At 40.6% G+C, this 23,357-nt stretch overlaps 1 protein-coding gene across 4 annotated transcripts in view; it reads right to left on the bottom strand.

Annotated features, from left to right (window-relative positions):
* FNDC3B (fibronectin type III domain containing 3B) overlaps positions 1 to 23,357 on the bottom strand; it is a 191,235-nt gene that overhangs the window by 48,259 nt on the left and 119,619 nt on the right. For all 4 annotated transcript variants that reach the window (XM_032697955.1, XM_032697954.1, XM_032697953.1 and 1 more), the window contains exons 7-11: positions 18,087 to 18,145; positions 11,689 to 11,846; positions 9,639 to 9,698; positions 6,790 to 6,928; positions 6,432 to 6,485 (exon numbers count right to left, since the gene is read on the bottom strand). In XM_032697955.1, the coding sequence (XP_032553846.1) occupies positions 6,432 to 6,485; positions 6,790 to 6,928; positions 9,639 to 9,698; positions 11,689 to 11,846; positions 18,087 to 18,145 (470 nt within the window). The remainder of the gene's footprint in view (positions 1 to 6,431; positions 6,486 to 6,789; positions 6,929 to 9,638; positions 9,699 to 11,688; positions 11,847 to 18,086; positions 18,146 to 23,357) is intronic.

The following is a 23,357-nucleotide window of genomic DNA, read 5'->3' as shown; positions in this document are numbered from 1 at the left end:
GTTTCATACTATGTCACATGAGGGAAATGATCGATTTGAAATCTTTCTGGGGAAAGGGCATGGACTGCTCAACTCTTCATAAATAATATCTAACAGAGCTGAAGCAGTTTAAAGGCTTTTAATTTCAATACCTGAATGCAAAATTAATGGACAATTACATTATTAAGCACAGCAGAGTAGAAGCCTGGCAAATGACATCTATGGGCTCAGATAGGTGCAGGAGACAGAATTATCTCTGCAGCTTCTTCTGACTGAAAAGCTCTGCTATGCCATTTAGTATCTTTGGCACCTGTCTCTACAATTTTTAATTATTATTTTATTATCTATATGGGCATCCCTCACTGCAGACAACAGCTTCACCTGCTGCTGCCTCCTTGGGCTTGCTCTGCCCTCCCACACCCCATTCTTCCTACATGCTCAATACATCACTTCTCCACTAAAGATCTCAAAAATGCCTGAGTGAGACATGCATTTTTCACTTGCCCATTCTCCAGCTCCTACCAATTTCTACTTATTTTCCCTCGGACTACAGCACAGAAGGAAAAACTCCCTAAAATGTTTGTAGTATATCTCCAGAATGTGTTTATCAAGCTAGAAACAATCATGCAGATCTCCAGCATGGAATAACAATGTGGAGGCACTGAAGGGACATTTATCACACTGGCAAACAGCCCTAACTTTTATTTATACACAGTGAGCCTACACTTGTTCTGGAACTTGGTTTTATACACAATCTCCTTCAACTTCACCCACCTGCTCCAGCTGTAACATTACTGTACGGATCAAGTAAATTAAGAGATGGAATTAGAAGAGAATCATTTTGTAAAATTAGAAAACCTTTTCAGATCTAAATTCCCTAATTGTAGAGTTCTACGATAAAATTACTTTAGGACGAAAGAGATAGTTGATCATACACCCCAGCTCAGCAATAATGTATGTAAACTCCACACTACACAAAACCACATTAGAAATCCCATGTTTCAGTAAAATATCCAGACTATCAAGAATATATTTTTTTTCTTCCCTATGCAAACTCTCTTTTATAGGTTTAGTTGCATTAAATTAATTTTCCTCCAACTCTGATGACTTTACTATTTATAAACAATTGAAAACATTTATTTTTGATTTCTGCTTAAGAATGTAGGTTTTTTTAGTAATTTACCTATGCTTTTTTCCAAGAGAACAAAATGACCAAATGCTAAGCATGTGTTTGATAAAGCAATGCTGGCTAAAAAGGAAAGTCATGGACAATCTCACCTGTAGCACAATGCCTGAACTGAGAGCAACGGGCCAAGGAAACTCTCATTTATCAAACTGGTGTGTTAAAACTTTGCCAAGATTGCCAAACATCTAAGTTATCTTCAACTTTATAACAGTACAAACTCTGATACTGTATATATTTCTCTTGTAGAACTGGTATTGTACATTCCCCAGACTCACTCAGAGACCAACTGGTATTCAAATTACTCAGACTGGCTGGTATTTTGGATTCTATTGGCACTAATTGGAGAGGCTGGCCGATATTTCTAATTATCCTGGCATTAATAGCCTGGAAATAGCCTCTCCGCTCCTTCTCTCCCAAGATTTATGAAAGCACTAATGCTGGCATAATTATAGACAGGAACAACTGGCAGGCTGGTACTGGCTGCCACCCAAGAGTCTTACAGCTTTCCCAGAATCCTTCTCCTATCCTTTGTACACTCGGCATCCAAGTTTTTAATCCCTTAAATAATGTTTCGTAAGTTGCTTAAAATACACTGTATCATTTCCGCAAATATTTCTAATCCCCAGATTTCGGAGGGAGTGCTGTCTGACTTCTCCTCCAGGCCTGCTTTCTCCAGTCTGTGTTCCCTATTCTTCTCCAGGACAACCCATACTGTGATGATCATCAGCGCCTGTCAGGAGACAAGAACAATTCAGCTCCACAAATCCCTCACAATTTGCACAACACTCTAACAGAGCATTCAAACACGGATTTTAAGAGTTTTCCCTGCTATTTCAGCTATATTTCAAGGCACACACTCAACACAGGGTGTCAAAGTGTCTCTTGGCGAGTGTATTTATTGAACAAGGGTTTTGAGCATTTAAATGGGTTTTGTTGACTGCATTCCCTGCAGCACAGGCAGTAAATAAACACAAAAGGAGGAAGTGGCCACTGCAGGTACAGTGATGCAGGAATGGAGCACAGTCCTTCACCACAGAAATCTGCTGCAGAGCTGCCAGCATCAGATATGCAACCAGGAGGCAGGATGGACATCTGTGGCCACGCCAGCATTAGCTGCTATGTTCAGGTCATATTGGCAATAAAAAGGAACAGACTGATACTCAATCTGACACAGAGCTGCAGAGCAAACTGTCAACAATTAGTGTAACACATCTTAAGATCTCTGCAAAGCATTTATTGTGCAAGTTATACACGTAACTGAATTTTCTCTACATACAAACATTTAGAAGATAGCAAAGGACCTGTGAAACATCCCTAGGATACACACAAATCCCAATTTTATCCAAGGCTCTCCTCCTGCATGTCTCACAGGAGTGCTGCAGCCACAGAACAGACTCAGAGGGCAAGTAAGTGAACAAGCACAAATATGGAGCTCTGTGTATCCAAATTCCAGTGCAGCATCACTGAGATACCTGGCTCAGATTATCAGCTGGTAAAAAACAAGCACATCTCTGTTACCTTAAGAAATTTAAAATTTTGTGGCAGAACAAAATTATCTCAATTTACCTATACGATAAACTTCATTATTAACTACCCATCACCAAATCATTAAGTAGTGTAGTGTTGTATCAGTCTCCCTCGAGTAGATTAAAATGAGCTGCTTACTGGATGAGAATTAAAGCTGCTTTGAGTTGTACATAAAACAGAGACACACACTGTGTGAGAGGGATGTCCTTGTCTCTGGTTCAGGAACATTCCTCCCCTTTCCCATAGAGAATGAATAGGATACTCTCGCTGCCCATATGCACAAGAGAAACATTTACTTACTACCACTTAATCACAGAACCAGCATTTCACATCTAATTAGTAACAAAGGCCTGATTCTTACAGCAGTGCCAGCAGCATTTTTCAATGCAGTTACAGTTTACTGATTTTGATGAACACTGGCATCAGGAGAAAGCATCACCTCCTTTACAGTCATATTTTCTTTTTGGTATACAACTAATGCTATTTTTTTCTGATTAGCCTTTGCTGACCCTGAATAAACAATCCTGGCACCAAGTCATCAATTGATTAGTTCAGGTTTGTAAGTTCAAAGTTCATAGCAGAGTCAGAAGGTGAAGTTTTCCTTAATTATTAATTTTAATTGATTTTATTGCCAGATGACTATTGTGAGTCCCAGCACCTGAGGTGCAGGCTTGTTGATATCTCACTGGATTCCAAAATAATGGAGATGAGGGGCTGATCCTAACTCTTTAATCCAAATTAGGAGGGAAAAAGATGGAACAGCAGGAATAGCTTTGTCTATCAAGGATTTTACAGAGTCTACAGGTCAGGAAAAACACCAAAACCCAGAACAAAACTGAGGCAGCAGCTGGGTAGGACTGGCACAGTGACATATTAAGCAGAATTTCCCACCTCACCTAACCCTAGGGCTGTAAAACATGGTGCTCCTGCTGTCACTTTACAGCAACAATTCACTTTCTGCATATACAAGTGATGCCACCTACGCCCCTGGTTGCATTTTACATGCTACAAACTGTGCCTCTGCCCTGTAAAAACAACAGGAATGAGGGTGACATACTGCTGAGCATCTGACATGCTCCAAGATCCAGAGATCCCAGAGACAGATAACCCATGACCCACCATGAGGGAGCACAGAGGGGCTGCTGGAGCCCTTTCTGTAGCACAGCTCGAGCTGGGGGAACACACTGGTGTGACTGGGACACAGCTGGAGGTGCCTGTCTGAACACCTCCACCACTCCCCACACCTCCTGCGCCCGATGTCAGTTTTGTTTCCATAGTCTGAGGCTGCAGCCTTTGCACAACAGCTTTCAAGGATCTGCATACGGTTAGAGTGGCAAGGGCTTTCCACAGCTCATTCACACCATCCTTCCCTAGGAAGGGACCAACTTCCCAGGCAGGTTGCCATTTTAAGGTGCTTTTCCATCTTCATCATTGGATACATTTCTTGTTCTCCGCTCTTGCAAAGCCCTCCCTGCTCTGCAGCCACGATTTAATTTCCTTCTGATCGCTGATTTTCCCGTGTTTATATTTTATCCTGTGCCCTGTAGCTAATGAATGCTGCTCTAGCTGAGATCTGGCAGTGTGTTTGCTGTTGCCTGGCAAGCGTTCTCCTCTGCTCTGATGTATTTATTTCTTGATTTCACCAGGACACAGTGTGGCATTGTGGAGAAGTCAGTGCTTTTGCTTACGTGGAGTTTACACAACCAAATGCGAGGGTATAGAGCACTGCAAGTGAATTCTCTTTTGTACTTGGGAGGTGCAACTCCAGTAGCTGAATGTACTTCATGTCAGAGGCACAACTTGCCATAGCACCTGAAAAAGTGAGTGGAACATCCTGCCGAGCTCACCATTGCATGAGATGAGGCTCCTTCAGATCCAGGCACAGCCAGCCTGCATCTTCAGACTTTTTCTTTAACAAGCCTAAATAGCAGGTTTTAATTTAGCGACTCAAAATGGCATTTCTGTCTCATATCAGAGGAAAAGAATTTTTAGAGAAGCTACACCTGTGGTATTAACTGTCTCAGAAACCGACAACTACATTTCAGCAAGGAGTCCTGTCAAATCATTGGAGATGTACCAAATTAATTTGTGCAAGGCCATTATTCTTTCATCTGTGCTGGCTAGTTCTCCATTGTGATCTCGGATTTCATGGCTGTTACTGAGAAAACAAGGTAATTAAAACAGATAGACTAAGGGAATCAGGATGCCTCAATTTTTCCCCATTGGTACCTGAGCTACCCAAAACCAAACTGCTTTTGCCCTGTGAAAAAAAGATATCATAACCATTCTTTCTGAAGATAAAACTCTAGGTATATAATCAGTATTAAAGGGTATAAAGGACGAAAGAATTTTAGAATTGCCATACATATATATATATAAAAAATTATGTCTAGGCTCTATGCAGACAAAATGAATATCCAAAGTATTTGCACTGTATTAATGGTCTGCTGGTGGTCTCTTCTGACAAGACTTTCTGCTCCTTTCCTTCCCTTTGCAGGTTAAAATCATCCACATTTCCACTGCTTCACTGCTTGGTGCTGTTATGTTCCCATGGCTCCAAATTACTGGAAGCCTTGGAAGAGATCACAAGTGCACAGTCAAGGTGACACAGTAACGGGATCATCCTGGCCAATCCTTTTGGAGAAATATCTCTTTAATCCCTTTTCCCAGACATCATACTCCACTTTTTTCCCTCTTCACTGACGACCTTTCCCCTTCCATTATGCAGAGAGGGACAGCAAGTCATTCTGAAGTTATTGTTTTCAGTTCAGAGGGTTTCTCATCATGCAGACCCCACTTGCTGTGACAGTGCATACAATAAATGTTTGCACAGTGAGTGGTTCCAAACACCCAACATGTGCCAGAATGATCTGGGAATGTGTTATTAGTGCAATAATGGAAAACTATTCATAACAGAATACTCCCTTCAGAATATTTTTAGACTACAAAAGACCTCAAGAGATGTTTCTCAGACTGCACAACCGGACACCCTTTCATACGCTTCATTTCCTGACTCATGACTCTTTTTTTCTTTAAATGTTGCCCAAGCCCTTTCTGTCACCCATTATGTATTTTTTCCTTCAAAGATGATACTCCCTGACTCATGCTTTCTGCAGAAATATGGCTTGCACAAAAGAAAGGAATCAGGGGACAGAGGGAGGATTCCCAAGAACCCACCTCCAAAAAATCATCCACATCATGTTGTCAGGGCACCCTCCCCAACAGCCCATTGCTCACTAACAACATAAAATAGGAGAGAACTTAATTCCTTTTGTGCTTGGAAGGGGGCTAATTGTCACTATGTAAAGGACACTTATTTTGACCCTGCGTATATTCTCTGTAGAAAGGGCTGCAAGATCATAGCTTGTCTCCTCTGGGGCAGCAACAGTGTTTATTCTGCACTCAGTCAGCAACAGAAGAAAGAGATCATGAACAGAACTCTAAGATACATTATAAGTAATGAAATAATAAGCAATGCCAATTAACAAATAATATACACCAAATGAGTGATAAAAGATTTCATGAGTACGGAACATTATCTCTGCATAAAATAAACTGAATGGAAAGTTTTCCCCTCACTGCCCCTTTCACCTTTCCAACTCTTTACCTAATGTCATCAGGATTTCATTTTCCTCTTTCTATTTTCTCCTGTATTTAATTATTTTTCTTTGCTCAGCAAATCCTTGTAAAGTCTGAGTACCATTTATTTGTGTATTTATTTCAACTAGTTACAACTTACCTCATCCCACTCCAGAAGGTAGCTGGTGATTTTTGAACCATTATCAATGGGTGCCTACAAACAAAAATAAACAAAAGGTGACTTGGGGAATAGAAGAAAACTACTTCACCACCCCCCCGGGCAAATGACTACAGTTTCAAGTGCTTTGCATGTGGCTTGGCAACCTCTTAATGATAATGAAACACATACATTTTAAAAGTCAAGTCAGTGCACGGGAAGAGATTTGTCAGAGTAGAGCAAGTTCAAGTCCCTTACTGAAAAATGACCGTCTCAGCTTTCAATTATTTTCAGTATTTATGCTCACTGTCAGTAAACTCCATTTTTCCCTGCTTTCTTGCCTGATCCCAGCGTTACCTACCTTCCACTGTAAGGTTAAGGAGCTTTTGGTCCTGTGCGAGGGTTTGGGTGGGAAGGGACACTCTGGTGCTGAGCTGTGAGTGGTGAAGCTTACTGGCTCTGAGCAGGATCCCTTTACTGAGTTGTACATTGCATATACCCTGGAAAGAGTAATCAAGTGGGTTATAAATTTGTTGACAGTTACACTGGCACTGTCTCAGCCACAGTATTTGACTACCAAAGCATCCATGATACCCTTCACTAATGACAGATTTATCACAGACCAGTGTCTGTCCTTATTTTACTTCACTTCATACAAGCGTGCAAAAAAACCTCCAAAAACCCACACAGCAGAAGGCAAACACTACAGTAATTTGTGCAAATACTCCCAGAGACCCCTGAGTTATCTTCATCATCTTTTCTTTCCACCACTACTTCCTTGTAATTGCCAGACTTCCACACACTGTGCTAAAATTCTCTTCGCAACACAACAGAAAGTATGAGCTCATGAGAAAAAGGTGTCAACTTTAACGCCTGCTTTACACTTGAGTCCCATGTATCATGTTGAGTGCTGGTCTCCTTCCACAGGTACAAGCTCATCCTCCATAGCTCAGGTATCAACACTTAGTGGACCTCCATGGATTAGAACTGACATAGTTCAGCAATATTACTCTGACAAACTAAAAATCTTCAAAGCAAATTTGATTTCAGGCAAATCTTCTATATATCACTATAGAGGGGGATATAAAATACAAAACCATGTGGGAAAGCAAATAGGATACAGTTGAGTACTTCCTCAAGAGGTGCCTTTCTCTGAAAAATTAATGATGTTATTTTTTCCCTTCACATTTTCCATGCAGCAAAAGAAAGTGCAAATTGGAAGTCTTCTACTCAAAAAAAAAGTTCAAATCATGACCAGACGATGACCTCTGAGTTGGCTGTAGCTATTGTGTACTTGAATGCAGAGCTAAAGAAAGGGCAATTTCTAAATTTGTTTTCAGTAGATAAGAGTAATTTATGTACAATGGCCACCTACGTAGAATCAAACCTTTTGGGGGAGGCTGAGAAGAACTGCTGTAGTGCTGCTTTACCCATCACCTATTAGCAGTCAGGAGTGAAAACAAATGCAATTTGTGTACATCTGCTGGAAATGAGCACAGCCAAGCATCCAACACAAGCCATAAGGGAATAAAACTATGAGAAAACGAACTTAGGGGGCATCCTCTGTACTGTCACTGAAACACAGTACAGACAGCCCTGAAGGTACCACAACAATACACCTGAAGAAAAGCAAGCAGTGGGTTCAGAGTGAACCAGGTTGTCCCAGGTGCCCTGCAGGGCAGGAGCAAGAACAAGCACCTTGTCTGGTGGAGACAAAGCCCCGAGAGATGTTGCCAAGGTTAAGGAGACCCAAAGCGATCTGCCCAGTAACTGCTGGCCCTTAAATTTCTTTACTGAACAGATTTATTTCTTCACAGATGTTAACACATAATGCAGTTACAGTGAAGAAAAAAAAACTGTCATGGAAAGCAAATAGGCAGCTCGTTCGGTGTCGGCTCGCTCCACTGCAAGCACGGGCTGCTGCTTTGCAAGGCTGACTTCTATATTTAGCAGTCACTTGTTTTTGAACAGAAGTTACTGCTAATTGTTCACAAACTAATCATAATTTGACAAACCTGCAGGAAGATGGAGGGAGCTGTAGGTAAGGGAGGAAGAAGTCAGCCAGGACATGGGACAAATACCCCTAAAAATGACCAAGACCTCAACCCAACTGCTCATGGTGACCACTCTGGTGTTGGAAGTTGGCTTCAAAAGAGATGCTCAACAGTGTTTACAGCAGGAAGCTCAACAGTGTTTTACAACCTTCTCCTCCTTGCTACCATCCCTGTTGTGGCCAGAACTCCTGCCCAGCCCAGGAGCTGCATCTTTTCCCTATTTATGATGAATTACTTCTGGTCTTCTGCTTCTACTTGAAAAGTTTATTTTAGGGTTCCACTAGAAAATCACCCTTAAAACTTAAAGGAACCTATAGTATCAGAACAAGATGGACACACTTAGGTGTTGGATCTTTTTTAGAGCTCAGAAGCAAGGTGTTCTTTAAAGTTTTGCAAACAGGAACAGCCTTGACATGAAACAGCACACCATGCTTAGCCCTTGTTTGGAAAAACAGAAAGGAACAATAGATAGGAATGAAAGGATTTTTTTTTTAAAGGATATGGAGGGTAACTGAACAGGATGTGAATTTGAAGCCTTAGTACATAAACAAGTCTTAAAAAAAAAAGCAACATGAACAGGTAATGCAGACGATGTTAAAAACATCAAGGAGGAAAACTAAAATGTGTTAATAGTTAATAAATGTGTAAAACACATTTTCAGAATCAGAGAGAAATATGCCCTGAAAATATCAGCACAGCTCAGTGTGAATCAATATTTTTTCTTGTAATAAGTGCTTAAATTACTACAGTCAGATGGATCTGTAATCAGTAGATTTGCTTCCCAAAGCACAGACTATTTATGAACAAAGCGGGTTGGAGAACTTTCAGAGTTACAGCAGCTGAAGAAACACCAGTTGCTTGAGTCAAGTTTTTAAGTTGCTTCAAGTATCCCACTTTCAAACACAGAAATACAGACATGTAGACTTCTTTTCCCCTCTTTCTACAGCAATGACAATACAACAGAAAACATGTTGTTTGAGAAGCATGCTCATAATTTAAAGTCCAAGATAAAATCTATTGTAAAATATGTAGAAATCATTGAAAAATACACCTACATTCTTGAACTACACTGTATATTTAGTTAAAAAACTTTCACATTTATTCTCATACAATTGAAGTTTATATCTAAGTGACATTCATATTCACACTAACTCACCTGACATGATAATCTGTTGCTGGCCTAAGGTCCTTCAGGTTATATTCTAATTCTTCTCCACTGCAGGAAAGAAGCCCAAACTCAACAAATTAGTAAATTATTTATATAGTAAACCAGCTATATGGTTTTTTTCCAATGCTTGGATTTTGTTGATATTTGCATAAAGCACACTATGGTTTTCTACCCTCCCAGAGCTGAAAAGAACGGAATCCAAACATTATTTCTGTATTTTCTGCATATTCCCTATTTCAAAATACTTTATAAAAAGTGAGCCATTGAACTTCAGAGGAAGAGGCATAGTTTCTTGCACAAATGTTCCACTTATTTGCTTTCTCCTCCAGAATGATGCTCCCTATGAGGATCATGGCAAGGAGACTTTAATTAATGCCTGAACAGCTGGATCCAGCTCTCCTTTTAATGCTAAGAGAAGTAAAAGCACAGTTTCAGACATTTTAGGAAAAAAACCAGCAAATAATCTATTAATTTCAAATGCAGCCAACATAGTTAGGGCTATTCTTTTTCCTTCTGGCTTGTTTGCTGGTAAATGAACACTGGGCTCAGTCATGTGTTGCCAGTTCTGTGAAGATTAAGGTACGGGTCAGTGCTTAATAAGTAATAGCCATCTCATGTAAGAGCCTGGCTTATTCGTGATTTTATTAAAATATGGGAAACAAGAAAGCTCTCATTTTAGCATAAAGAAATATTTCATAGCTAGCTGGACAAATACAGGGAAATGTCTCAAAATCAAGAGAACAAAATTCACCAGAAAGCACATGCCTGCACATGTCAAAAATACACCAAAAAAACCTCTTTGTTTTCATATAATTCAATGCTCTGCAAATTCTTTCCCCCCCCCCCTCTGAAACGAGTTCACCTCCTTGCAAAGACAATGTATTTGACATATTGCTGAGTTTCTTTTGCCTATAGTAACAATTACTGTTGCTCCTGATGGAATGTACCACATCAAGCTAATGGCTGCACTCTGGCCAGCAGCAGGAGACACATCACCACCAGCAGCTTTAAAACAGATGCACAACGTTTCCTAACCAGGAGAAAATGTGCAGCCCTCTCACGAGCAAGCACAAGAAGTACTAGAAGGTGTCCTTCCCATTTTAGAAGCTCAGCAGCACATATTGAACTATGGAGATGCTCACACTGGCTCACAAATAGCCAGTGTAAGTGCCAGAAAAAAAAAATTGAAAAAAAAATCAGGCAGCCTTTCTCTGGTTAATACCTTCTTTTTGCATTACCCAAAACCTGCCTTCAGCATACCAAGAGGAATACTCTTAAGAAAGGAGATGGCTTGGTCTCAAGAGGTAATTCCATAAGTGCTCTATCACCTGGACTTTATTTAATGAGATTTGGGAAGGATTAGGTATTTCACAATAGCCAAGGTCACATCTCCAAATTTTCCTTCCTAGATGTCATTAGCAGGGAAAAAGAAATGCATAACACCATATGTACTTGATCACAGAATGAGCTCAGAGGATCACTGCAAGGAGACACAGAGAAATTCCTCTGAATTTTTACTGAGGACTGCTGGGAGCCAACTATTTGGGTTTTGCTGGGGAGAGTCTATAACCTACTGATGGCTGTAACTCCCTCCTCTGCTCATCTAAGACACTACAAGGCAGCAAAGCCCTCAAATTTTGCTCGTTAGCTGAAATAACAAGCTTTACTGTGCTAAATTCTGCAAGTCCACACAAAACCAGCCCATTAGGAAGGCAGGTGTGGTGTACACAGAAGGTTCTGACATTTAGCATAGGAGAGAGATTAACCTTTTCACTGGCAATGGGAGAGGCAGCACGGGCTGCAGGATCTGCCACGTGCCAGGGAGGTGGGATGGGACGGCAATTAGGGACCTTGTGACGTGCACTCAGCTCGCTGCAAGCTCCTCTGGCAAGGGGGCCAACAGGACAGTGAGGGAACAACCAGGGGGTGCTCAAACGTGCCTTTTTTCTGTGACTGATGGGCATGCCAGAATACACCCTGAAAATCTCAGAGAATTTATTCCCAACGAAAACACAAGTGTAAAAAATGGCACTGTTACCTGTAAATTATCTTGTATTTTCCATCCCTCCCTTTATCCGATAAGGCAACCTCGTAGGTACAGGTGTAAGGCAAACCGTTGTTGTGTCTATCTGCATTTAGAAGGCCAGTGGGAGGTGACCAGGAAAGTAAAACTGTTCTTGCTTGAATATTTGTAACCTGTAGAAGAAACATCGGTTACCCTGAATTCTGAGGAAAAAACCCCCACTATCCTCTAAGTTTTTGTTTTCTGCTTGCATCTTCACAATCCATTTCTTGTAAAATGGAAATTTCAGAGCTAGAGTTGAAAAGAAAAGGGTCAGAAATGGTCAACACCACAAACAAAAATACAGATTTATGGCATAAAGTAATTTCTAACAGATGAGCAATATGGAGAGATTTCTCCCTGCAGTGAACTGACTCGTCACTGTCTGAGCATCCAACAAAGGATGCCTCACACCACTCTGGAAGTACCTGCTGCCATGGCTATTACCAGAAGGGAGTTGGAACTAAGTGAAACAAAGACTTTATCCTATAGATTGTTTTATACACAATAATTTCTCTAAAGTCTTTTTAGGGAGAATTCTTTAAAAAAACTCTGATGGCTTTTTCAGTCATCCTGTTCCTTCTTATCATTTGAAACTGTAATAATTCAACTGCAAATAAGTTAAAAAAACCCCAATTTAATCTGCAAATTTACACTGACTCAAAAGCCTAAGTGAAAATCACAACAGAAGTCCAACTTGTCAATTAAAAATTACACTGCAAATCAATCACTTTGTGCTGAGATAAAGACTGTCTCTGTGATCTGCAGTGGCCCCTGGGTGAGACACCTCCATGCCAGATGGGTGAGGATTCTCTATCAATAAAACACAGAAGAAACACCTAAAACTCAGGCACTAAAACAATTTTATCACCCCAACAGTGCAGCTGTATTCTTCTGGAGACCCAGGTCCACCTAACTCCAGACTGACCGAGCTTAGAGAACTGGCATCACCTTGCTCACCAGGACAGCTGCTGGCACATCACCTGCACGTACCCAACAGCAGCTTCCCAGATAACAGCCTTCTGTTATCAGGTTGAGAAAGAAGAAAAAAAATCCCCCCTGCCACTGTCTCAGAAGAAAAAGAAATAAGAAGCAATTGTTGCACTGGCTATCTGGGAAAAGCAGCACATTTTTATACATGCCTGCTGAAAAAGCACAGGGAAGCCTCAAAGCCTCCAGAGCCTCAAGTGCTCTGCCACAAACTCTCCACTTTTCATCACGAAAATTATGTTCTTCCTTCTTAACTGTAGTGAATATATGAAGAATATTCCTTTAGTTACACTCCATGAGGAGGAATCAAAGACTGAGGTTTTATATTCTTTATTTCTCCTACGCATCAAATTTCACTGGTTCTATCATTTTAACAGATTTTTCCAACACTCAGAGTAAGATGTTGTTATTTTGGAAGGCATAAGATGGATGCAGGTGCTCAGTTATACATTTCCTAAGTTTTGTTGAGACAAGTGAAACCCCTTACCTGTAAATTATTTGGTAATGAAGTTTCAGCAATCAGCTTTAAAGGACTCCCTGTTTACAAATCTGGCTCCTGGATATCTTTACAGAATGGAGAATATTTAACTTCTCACGTGAAAACACATTGCTTCCAGCTGATGAGCACTGCAACTGTTGTGTCTGATACCCATAATATCAAGCAGATTCTTTCTGAGCAAGTCATAAATCCATTTTTAACAGACTGACAAGTAGGTGACACCATGAAACATATCTTAAATACCGTGATCTCAAAAGTTAAAGATTTTAATTTATAGCAGCACAGTCAAGTCTTGCCAAAAAAGAAAACCTTTGTTCAACCTAATGTGAAAAATAAGTTTTAAGGCAAGAAAGTTTAAGTAGCACCAAGCTTTCTTGGTAAAAAACATGGACATGCAAATTCTTGTAAGAATTTTCATGGCATTTCTTGTTTTCACAGCATTTTCTTGCCATATTTTTCTGATACTATGAAATCAATGTTTACTTCAAGAACTTGGACCAGAGGACACCAATGCTGGATTAGATAGCTTATAAGACACTTGAATGGTTCAAGTGAGATAAGTTAAATTTTTGAGATATATATATACACACATGCGAATGAAAACGTGGCAAGGATATTTGGAGCTAAAAGTCCATATTTTAAATAATATTTTGATCAGAAAACTGAATAGTAAGATCCAAATAGATTTTTATTTTTTTTAACAGACATTACTACTATGCCAGCTCAGCCCATCAACATGCAGTTTCTTTTATTATGGAAATACGCTTGCATAATTGTTTTTCATAAATTCAGGCAGACTTGGAGCTGGAGGCACGATATCCTGCCAATGTTCTATTGAAATGTTTTTCTCTATGACTACTCCCAAGGACACACGTATATATTCCACGTACAGCAAAACTCTGGCCCTTCATGAACTTCAGCAATCTGTAAAAAGTTAGGTTTAAAGTTTCTTAAAATAAGAGAAAGTATCTTATGGACTAACTGCTAGAAACTGTTAGACTACGATTCTGAAGTCTGTGTGCAGACATTTCCATGCAGAGGATGAAAGTCCAAACGCAGTTGCTAAGCTGCTCCAGCTACACCATTAATTTCTTACTGATAGAGAGAGTGGCTGCTGGCTGCCTCAGTGGTGGTGGGTACACAGCAACTGCTGGTGAGGCTTAAAAATAAACACCAGAAATCGTTAAATACAATTCTTAGCTGCACTGAGTACACACAGCAAGTGCAGGAAAGCAAGTGAGAGGTCACTGTCTGTGTGATAAAAGTCAGAGAAGGCAAATCTATACCCTCCCTGGGTACAGAAGGCACAACAGGGCTGTGCACGTCAGTACGAGTGCTGGGAACGGATTTGTTTGTGTGGCTGGAGATAAACCCGTGTGCTGCTCCCCCACCAACAGGCTGATATCGTATCACATTTACCTGCCAAAGGCATATCTCTTCAATATCTCATTTCATGGCCAAAGCCACCACTTAGTTTACCAAGGAACTCCTACCTGGAGCAGGAAGCACTAGCTTTGCTGGGAAAAAGGGTAAGTCAAATAAATGGGGTTATGATATGCTGAGAATAACAAGCAGGCACTCGCAAAACAGCTTGGTAGCTTTATCTCCAACTTTTCTTGCTTATACAAACACCTTTCAAAAGATATGGAGCAGTTGAACAGATCTGGACCAGCCCTTTCCATGCCTATGAAACAGCTCAGCTGCCATCACAATGGTGGGCTTAACAACCCTTCTGAACTTGCAGACATAAATACTTCACTGTCAATAAAAAACAGTCTATTGTTCATTAATGGTGCCCTAACTCCATCCAACCAAAATACAAGCAGCCAGAGCATCTCTTCCTAGGCTGGGCAGGTAAACCTTTGTGCTCCTTCTAGTTACTGCAGCCGGTCTCATCTGTCCCCAAAATTGCTGTGCTGGCTTTGACAAGGGCTGGCTCGGCCTTTTAGCCGAGACCTAACAAAAGATTTTCCCACAAGGAGTTTTGTGTGTCTGGTGAAAAGCACAGTTAATTAGTTTCTGAAAACTTCTCAGTTTACACAGTAAATGCCTCCTTTCTGCGCTATCAAAACTCGGTGGTGTAAATAATTATTCCATAAAAGCCCCTGGGAAAGAATCCAGCTCCTGCACCACTTCAATAAGGTTACAAGACTGATGAATATCGGCCCTTCCCGTCTTTCAGGTAATGAAAAATGTTTCTGTACAACTTTCATTATCTTTCAAATTCCGGGTTAGCATTCACAGGCATCGTGTGGTTCGGGGGCTCATTGTATGTGTGTGAGAACTACACTGCAAGCAACATTCATTTACTCCCTCGAGGGCAGGGTTTGAAAGACTCGGGGGTCAAATGAATTCATGGTTATTACTGGGTCGAGATTCTGCTTATAAACTATGGCTCTAATCCTGCAATTTTAGGCAAAAATCCCAATGTTTAAATATGAGTTTCGCTGCAGAGCAAGTCAGCGGGAGAGGGCTGCCTTCGGAAAGTCAAACTGATGTTTGAGCTCTGGCTGGACAGACCTGTGGTGATTCCCCATGGGGGGTGATGCCCCCCAAGGCCCTCGGCAGCCACACACTGGTCACAGCAATGCTGCCCCCCCGCCACCCAGAATCAAGTTTCCCTTCCCTCACTGCAGTTATTTGTTTTAGAGAATGCTTACTTTGTCTACAATAATGTGAATTGAAAATATATTTCGGTTTAAATAAAACTGAGGGGGAATAAAAGCCAAAGGAGTCTTTTAAAATTTTTGCTGTTAAAGGGACAAAGCTATAATTAAATTTACAGTTTGGCTGCACATCTCTCAAACAGGTAACAGTATCTATTATCAAAAGCAGATTTTTTTTATAGAGTAATAATTTTAAAAGTGTGTATATTTTGTATTCTGAGAGGTACCTGTGCAAGCCAGACACCTCCTACTGATACCATGGCTGTGGAGTCTCCTGCAGGAGTTGCTTACAAGCCTAATCCCTCTGGATGGCTTCCACACCATTGATGATGGAGGGAGTTGCTCACTTGGACACATCAAAGCCATGTGCTGCAGACACAGCATCACTCCACTTACCACTGACTCACTGCTCTGTGCTCTTTTGTTTTGCATCATTTCTTTCTTCACTATTGCTTTTATGTATATTGTTTCATTTTTCATTCATATATGCATAAGGTTTGCCAAGCAATATAGGTCATGATGTGATATATTCCTATCAGGTGTAATACTGACTACACACACACACACACACACACATTATCATTCATAACAATTAATGGTTTGTGAGAGTCCTGTGAGTTTAATTACTCACAAATGTCAAAGTTACAGGGAGAATAACAGATAATCCCTAGCATCACCTCACTAAATGTCATTATTATTGAACCAGCATTTGTCATGCTTTAGATTTTCTTTAAAAAAAAATTATAGTTTTGTTATGATTAAAGGAAAATTATTTTTGTCTACTTTTAGTTTCTTGTTCCTTTCGGCTTTAGAGGCTCTAGTTACCATAAATCTAACTGCAGAGATCTCAGAATCCTGCAAATTGCTCAAATAGCTTCTCTTCCTACCTCTAAAGATGAAAGTATGAAATAAGCCATTTTTCTTGTCAGCTTTCTGGATCTTTGTAAAAGCACCTGGCTGTGGCTATTGACCAGATGAGTAACATTTGGGTGGTCCTTGGTACAAAAATATTGACTTCCTCTGTACATTAAACTAACCTAATTTTGTGTTAAGTGCACTTTCTCCCCTTCTGATTACCCTGAAACTCTTTTGTCAGTCTTCAGCTTACTATGGTCACTTGTTTCTAAATGAAATGAGGTGACCTTCCTTCTTGTGAACAGAACTCAGGCTGGTATTTATCATCTCTGCAGGTCTGGTTTAGATTCTGGCTCCTGTCGATGCCATGACACCAGGATCCAACACCTACTGATTGAGCAATTTAAGACCAAACACCTTTTGTATGTATTGAGAACAAAAAGCATCCAAGAGTCCAAAAATAAAACTCAGCCTGTGCTCCTGCTTGCCTCTCCCTGAGCTCTGCCACTTCTGCAGCCAAGGCTCCCACTGCAGAATTTCTTTGTATCAGCCTCCAGCAGCTACTGTCAAACCCAGTCTTTAGATGAGCTTTCCAATCACTACTTTTTATTTATTTGCTTATCTTTTCACTATCTTTCCAGCTGGACAGAGAAAGGCCTGAACCCTGAGAGAGCAAAGGAGTCTGCTTTGTGACTGCTTCTTCCAGTGCTGGTTTGGACCATTCCTTTAGATCCACAGTACTCTTCTGGTTTTCATTTGACACACCAAACTAGAAAAACATGACATTCAAAGGAGTTACAACCAGACTTATTAATACCCTCACCTGACTACAGTCACACTCAGCATTAGGGTTATTTACATGGTGATTCAATTCCATTCTAATTCACAGGCTTTTATGGCTTAGAAAAACACAGACTATAGTAATTTGCCATTGAATAATAGAATTAGCTTAATTCAATCATGATTAAAGACATATATTGCTCATGACAAATAAAATTAAACCCAGGGGACAGGGGGTAAGAGCTAGGCAACTCACCCCAGTGCACAGAGTTCCCCACCGCAGTATCAATACTGGGAGTTGTCCTCTGGAAAGAGGTAACTGGTACAATTCCTTCAGTAGGCAGAGCCCCCAAATAGCCCAAAAGATCCTTTAGATTTATATCACAGCAAAATGAGTTTTATATATATATATATATATATATATATATATATATATATATATATATATATATATATATAGTGGCAACAATCTATTAAGGAAAAAATTCAGAGGTGCTCCCCTGTGAAATCACTAGTATGTTGTGACACAATCTACATATCAAAGTTGCTATTATAGATGTGTGTGGCAATTTGGGATCACATACCTGTGGTTTCTCCATTCCAGAAAGAATGTCTTGAACTCTTTTTGTTTCTGAATCAAATTCTGTAAAATAGAGAATGTGGAAATTACCAAAATAGGAAGAAAAATAAATTACCAAAATTAAACAAAAATGTCAAATTATGTCAATAATTCTTCTGGAATTTGTAAACAGGGGAATGAGAGAAACAGACATTACCTGCACGTAAGCATCAGTTGTTTTGCTCTTGTGAATTCAAGGTATGCAGTTATATGGATTAATATTAAAAAACATTTTAAGAAAAAAAGGAGGGAAAGAAAATTCCAGTAATTACAAATATTCAGAAAGGTGGGACTACTTGTAGAGATGTCCTCCACAAACAATGTTATTAATTGGGATTTGCTTTCACAGGGCAAAACCATCCTGTTTCCAAAGCTCAGCTGCAGAAGAAGCCCAGGAGTTTCTACAGCTCAATTACCACAGAACCTAATCCTGGTTTGATAACCAAGACCACCCTCAACCCAACAGCTGCAGAGCTGGGCTACCCACCTACTCTCCAGGACACTGGAGGACGAGCATCCTTGCCCTGTGTGTAGAAAGCCCAGATGAGCCACAGAGGGTGCCTGCCCTAAACCCTAGCACCCACCCTAAATTACCTGTCCTTAAACCATGTAAAGCTTAAAGCTCTTTAACAGCCACCTTCCAACTATGGAGACAATAAAGCAATGCCAGGCAAATTCCAATGCCTGACCAGCAGTAATCCATCCTCCCTGACCAGTAGGAATCTCTCCTCCCTGCTACAGCGGCTCTTGCAGGGGCTACACAGTGTTATCACCAACAGGCTGTGAAATGCTTCCCCTAAATTAGAGGGACTAATTGTGCAGAAGGTGCTGCACAGGCATCATCTGAGCAGCAGAATCAGCCTTTCCCCCACCCTCCCCCAAAACAATCTTGAGGTAAAGCATCAGTTTAGAGTAATGAGGTGACACAAAGCAGCTTTATTCCTTTTGGACGGCAGCACGAGAGGCCTCACTTTCCACTACAGTATTCTCTACTGGAAAACTAGGAACATATTTTTCCTGTGTTTTTTTTTTCTTTTTATTTTTTAAAATGTTAATGTAAAAAGTTTGCTCACCAAAGCAGGAGAATACATCTCACCTAAAGCAAAATGAGCCAGACATACTTGGCATAAGAAGCAAAAAATATCAATAAACAGGTAAGATCAGATCAACAGCTTTCACTAATGATTCTCCCAAAACCTGACCTACTTCTCGTAGCCCAAGAATGTGTCTTTATTTTTGTCTGTGACCTGCTTTAAAATGTAGATCTTCTTTTTAAAAATTCCATTAAGTGCTCGACTGCCAAAAAATGGAATTGGCTGAATGCTGATGGCCGAATTCCAGTGTAAATGCCCATCTCTCTCTACAAGAATGCACCTTGGTGTGGAGTGGGAATGACAGATCTCCTGCTGCACACATTCCTGGATTCCTTTTAGTTTCAGCCACTTGGAAAAGAAAGGAGTAGTAATATTTCAGGAGGAGTGGAGGATAGCAAGATTGTTTTTTTCCATAGTAGATAACCCTAGAGTGTATTATAAAGAGTATAAACTGGCACGATTGAGAGAGCATAAGATAATACTGACTTTAAAACTACACAGATGGACTAAAAGGACTAAGGCTGAGATACTGATCCAAGTGAAAATGTCAAAGTTTGGGGTGTTTCTGAATTCGGGGTTCTTTCAGCATCGGTAAAGAAGTAGGACTGTGCTACAAAAGCCTGGACACAGATCTGGAAAGAGTGGAGATCCTGCAGGCTTATCTTGAAGGGATGCTAATCAGAAGCAGCTTCTGCAGCTACAGAGTGCAACAAAAATGCTGCTACTATTTTATTGAAAGTTTATGGTTATTATGTCACCCCTAATTACAACCCCCAGAAGCTGAGCGTGAATCACTCTCAACCTTAAATCCCAAACATGTGGAGTGAATTTTCTTTCCTCTCTCTGCTTTCTAGCAAGGATGCTATCTCTGTCACACTGAGCAGGAGAGGAAAACAAATCCTGAAGCCCAAAGAAATCTCACTTCCCTCTCCTGTGAAAATCAATAGCTTTGTACAGTAACCAAGTGCTCCAACACTTGCAGGGTCAGGGCTGAGGGTTCAAACTGCTCAAGGTACAGGAACTAACTCCAAGACCTAAGAGAGTTGGGTATGCCCAGCAAATAAATAATAATTAAAGGACGTCAATCAGACTTCTCAAAGAGTCCTACTCAGGGAGTTTTTTATATTAAAAACATGTAGCTTGTTCACAAGAAGATGGCTCTGGATACCAGATACGTTGAAGTCTTGGGTTATTGTGGACATTTATGTGGTCAGTATGGACATTTATGTCACAAGAGTTTATAAAGGTAAGCTGGACCTGGAAAAAGAGAAATCTTCAAAGACTTTGGAGAGAGAGGGACTCGCACAGACCTAAGGTGACAGCAAGTTCAAAAAAAACCAACCAAAAACAAAGACCCGAATTTAAAGTTGATGAATAATACATATATGAATGGGTATTGCATCACATTTCCTAAAGAATAAGAAATATCAGATGATGCACATATGGTGACCAATTATGTCAGGTATCTCCCATGCTAAATCTCCTGAGTGGTCACACCTGAGACTGGGCAGCTGACAGTGATCCCACACATACCCCCCAATCACTTCACACACTCAGAGCTACAGAGCTGATGCATCCATGTCACTGATTTGCCAAGGCCATGAATCATTTTACAAGAATAACTGCAAAGAAAGAAAAGCTTGCAGTGAGAAGGGCCCGCTCATCACAAGCTTTGAAATCACTGCACCGGTTGGAGAGGAGAGTGTGTGCCTTGGAGCCCTGCACTGAATTCAAACAAAAACGAGCAGTGAATGACAGGTAATATAAAATTAAAGGTAAAAACCAATAAATATGCACAAGTGATGTCTGTAACAGCAGCAGAGAACAGCTCAGGTTGGAAGGGGACCTCAGGAGAGGTCAAGTATTACAGTATTTACAGTATTTAAAATACTTAGTTTCCCATTTCAAGAGCTGTAAAAAAATCCCAGGCTTCCATGGATGGCTGATCTTCTTTCAGTAATAAACATAATTACTCAGTCTCCTGAGCTAGACTAAGCTAAGGAGAATGAGACCTGTCCCAAATCCCTCCCTCAGTAAGGAAGTTGCTCTGACCTGCCAACCTCTCTCAAAACACATTAAGTATCGAGCTCAACATCTTTCTTCTAAGCCAACAAAGAGCAGAAATCCTGCTGAAAGATGACAGAGAAGAAAAAAAAATCCATCTTATATGCCCTATGCTGATAACATAGAGTTGGTGGAAGACCTTTTCTCCTGGCTCTCTGTTATTGTCACTCAGCAACCACTGAGGACTATACTACTAGATTAGCGGCATTCAGGGATGAGGAGAAGGAGCATCTCCCAGACATCACAGATGCAGTGGTGGAAAGGTTGGGAAGAACAACAGCAAGGAAAGAGGAAGCCTTGATGTAAAACAGGAGATTAAGATTCAGAAATATTACCTACAACTGCTTGGGAAAGATGGTGGGTGGCTGAGATGATTCACACACCTAGTACTAACTGTCCCTGAACAACAGACAGTCGATTTGCTCTTCAATCTTTGTTCCTTCCTCTCTCTCAGCTGTCTGAGCCCTGAGTATCTGACACAAAGACATAAAAGCTCTGTATGTCAACCCCCCCCCCTAACACTGGGGCTTGCAGAGACAGGTAGCAGACACTTGAGGAAAGCACAGTGCTGCTTTCCCCCATTGCCATCGGGAACAGAAGCTCAGTCACGTCAAGGAAGAGTCCAACTAACACTTCAGGTCATTGTCCCATTATAACTTTTCCTCTCAACATCTGTTCCCCACATCTGTCATGGCAAAACTCTTCCTCCTAGGAGGAAGCTGGGGGTGGGGATGAATTCCTTGTGAATGCTCAGTGGGGTCCTCTGAGGGACAGTACAAAATCCAAGTTATCCTGTAAATCTCAGTGTCTAGGAGAAACTTTAGCAGTCCCAAGCTACAATATTAGGTTCTAATTCCCAGGCTGTGGGTCATTTGGATCCAATGTTTCAGACTAGCCTTTCAAAGCAGAGAAACCAGCTGAAAGACCTGGACCATGTCTAAGCTTGTATTTTGGTCATCTCTCCTTTTTTCAGAGTTTTGAATCATAAACAAAACTCCACAGATACAATCAGGAGTAAATGTCCCTAAAAATTAAACACTTTCCCAGCAGCTGTTTGATGCTAACACGGTTTCAATGTTAAGTCTTGCTGAACTAAAGCTTTTTATTATATGCTTCTGTTAGCCTGTGTCTATGTTCCTTTCTGCACGTACAGTACAAATATAATTTTTAGACCTTTCCAACCATACTTTGAATCAAGCACAGATTTAAAAAACAGGGGAAAAAAAATGTCATTTCAAGGTAAGTTTGAAGTTTCCATCAATAGTTTACATGTTTGCATGAACAGCAGCTGTGTGTGTAAATGGTTTGAAATAGCTAAAAGCACTAAACTAATTAGGATTTTCCCATTGCAAATACAAATTTTAGGTTTGTTCTGCATTCTTTCCTTCGAAGAGAGGAAAAGGTCCAGCTAAAGACTTAGCTTCTGGCCACAGAAATTATTTACTGTTTCAACAGCCTTTCCATTCCAAGGGAATGACATCAGCACTAGCACTTTGCAAACTTTTGAGTCTAATTCTCAAGCAGAGCTCACAGATACGCCAGTCATAACATGACATGCTTTCTCAGAATTTGTTCCAGATTTATTGGGGCTGTGACCGGCTTTAATGCTGGGAAAGACCTTTTATCAGTCACGTACAGCACAACCTACAGCCCCCAAGAAAATGAACTCCTCAAACACAGCCCAGCTCCTTCGTGAACTGCCTGCCAGTGTCAAAGCTTAAGACACCAAGAACACATGCAGATCTTTTCACTTTAGGGAACTGCAGAAATATAAACTAATAAACTCCTCATATAAGAACAAACCTAAAACTGCAGATGTCACACTGCAGCTGAGTCACAGAAAGCAGGACCAGAGGGGATGTGACACAGCTACCCAATCCATCCTCCTACACTGAAATATGATCAATCTATATCAAACCAATTCCTCTGAGATGGCTGCCTAGCCCATTTTTTAAAAATAATTGAAAATTAAATAAATAACCTCCTGGCCCATGATTGTGGATCTCCAAACTTCCCCAGCTAGGCAAGTTACCACAGCATCTAACTCTCCTCATCACTGGGAAGATTATCTTCTCAAC

Source organism: Chiroxiphia lanceolata, chromosome 10 (assembly GCF_009829145.1).
Source record: "Chiroxiphia lanceolata isolate bChiLan1 chromosome 10, bChiLan1.pri, whole genome shotgun sequence".
Lineage (NCBI taxonomy): Eukaryota > Metazoa > Chordata > Aves > Passeriformes > Pipridae > Chiroxiphia > Chiroxiphia lanceolata.
This window is presented reverse-complemented; position numbering and strand designations above follow the sequence as displayed.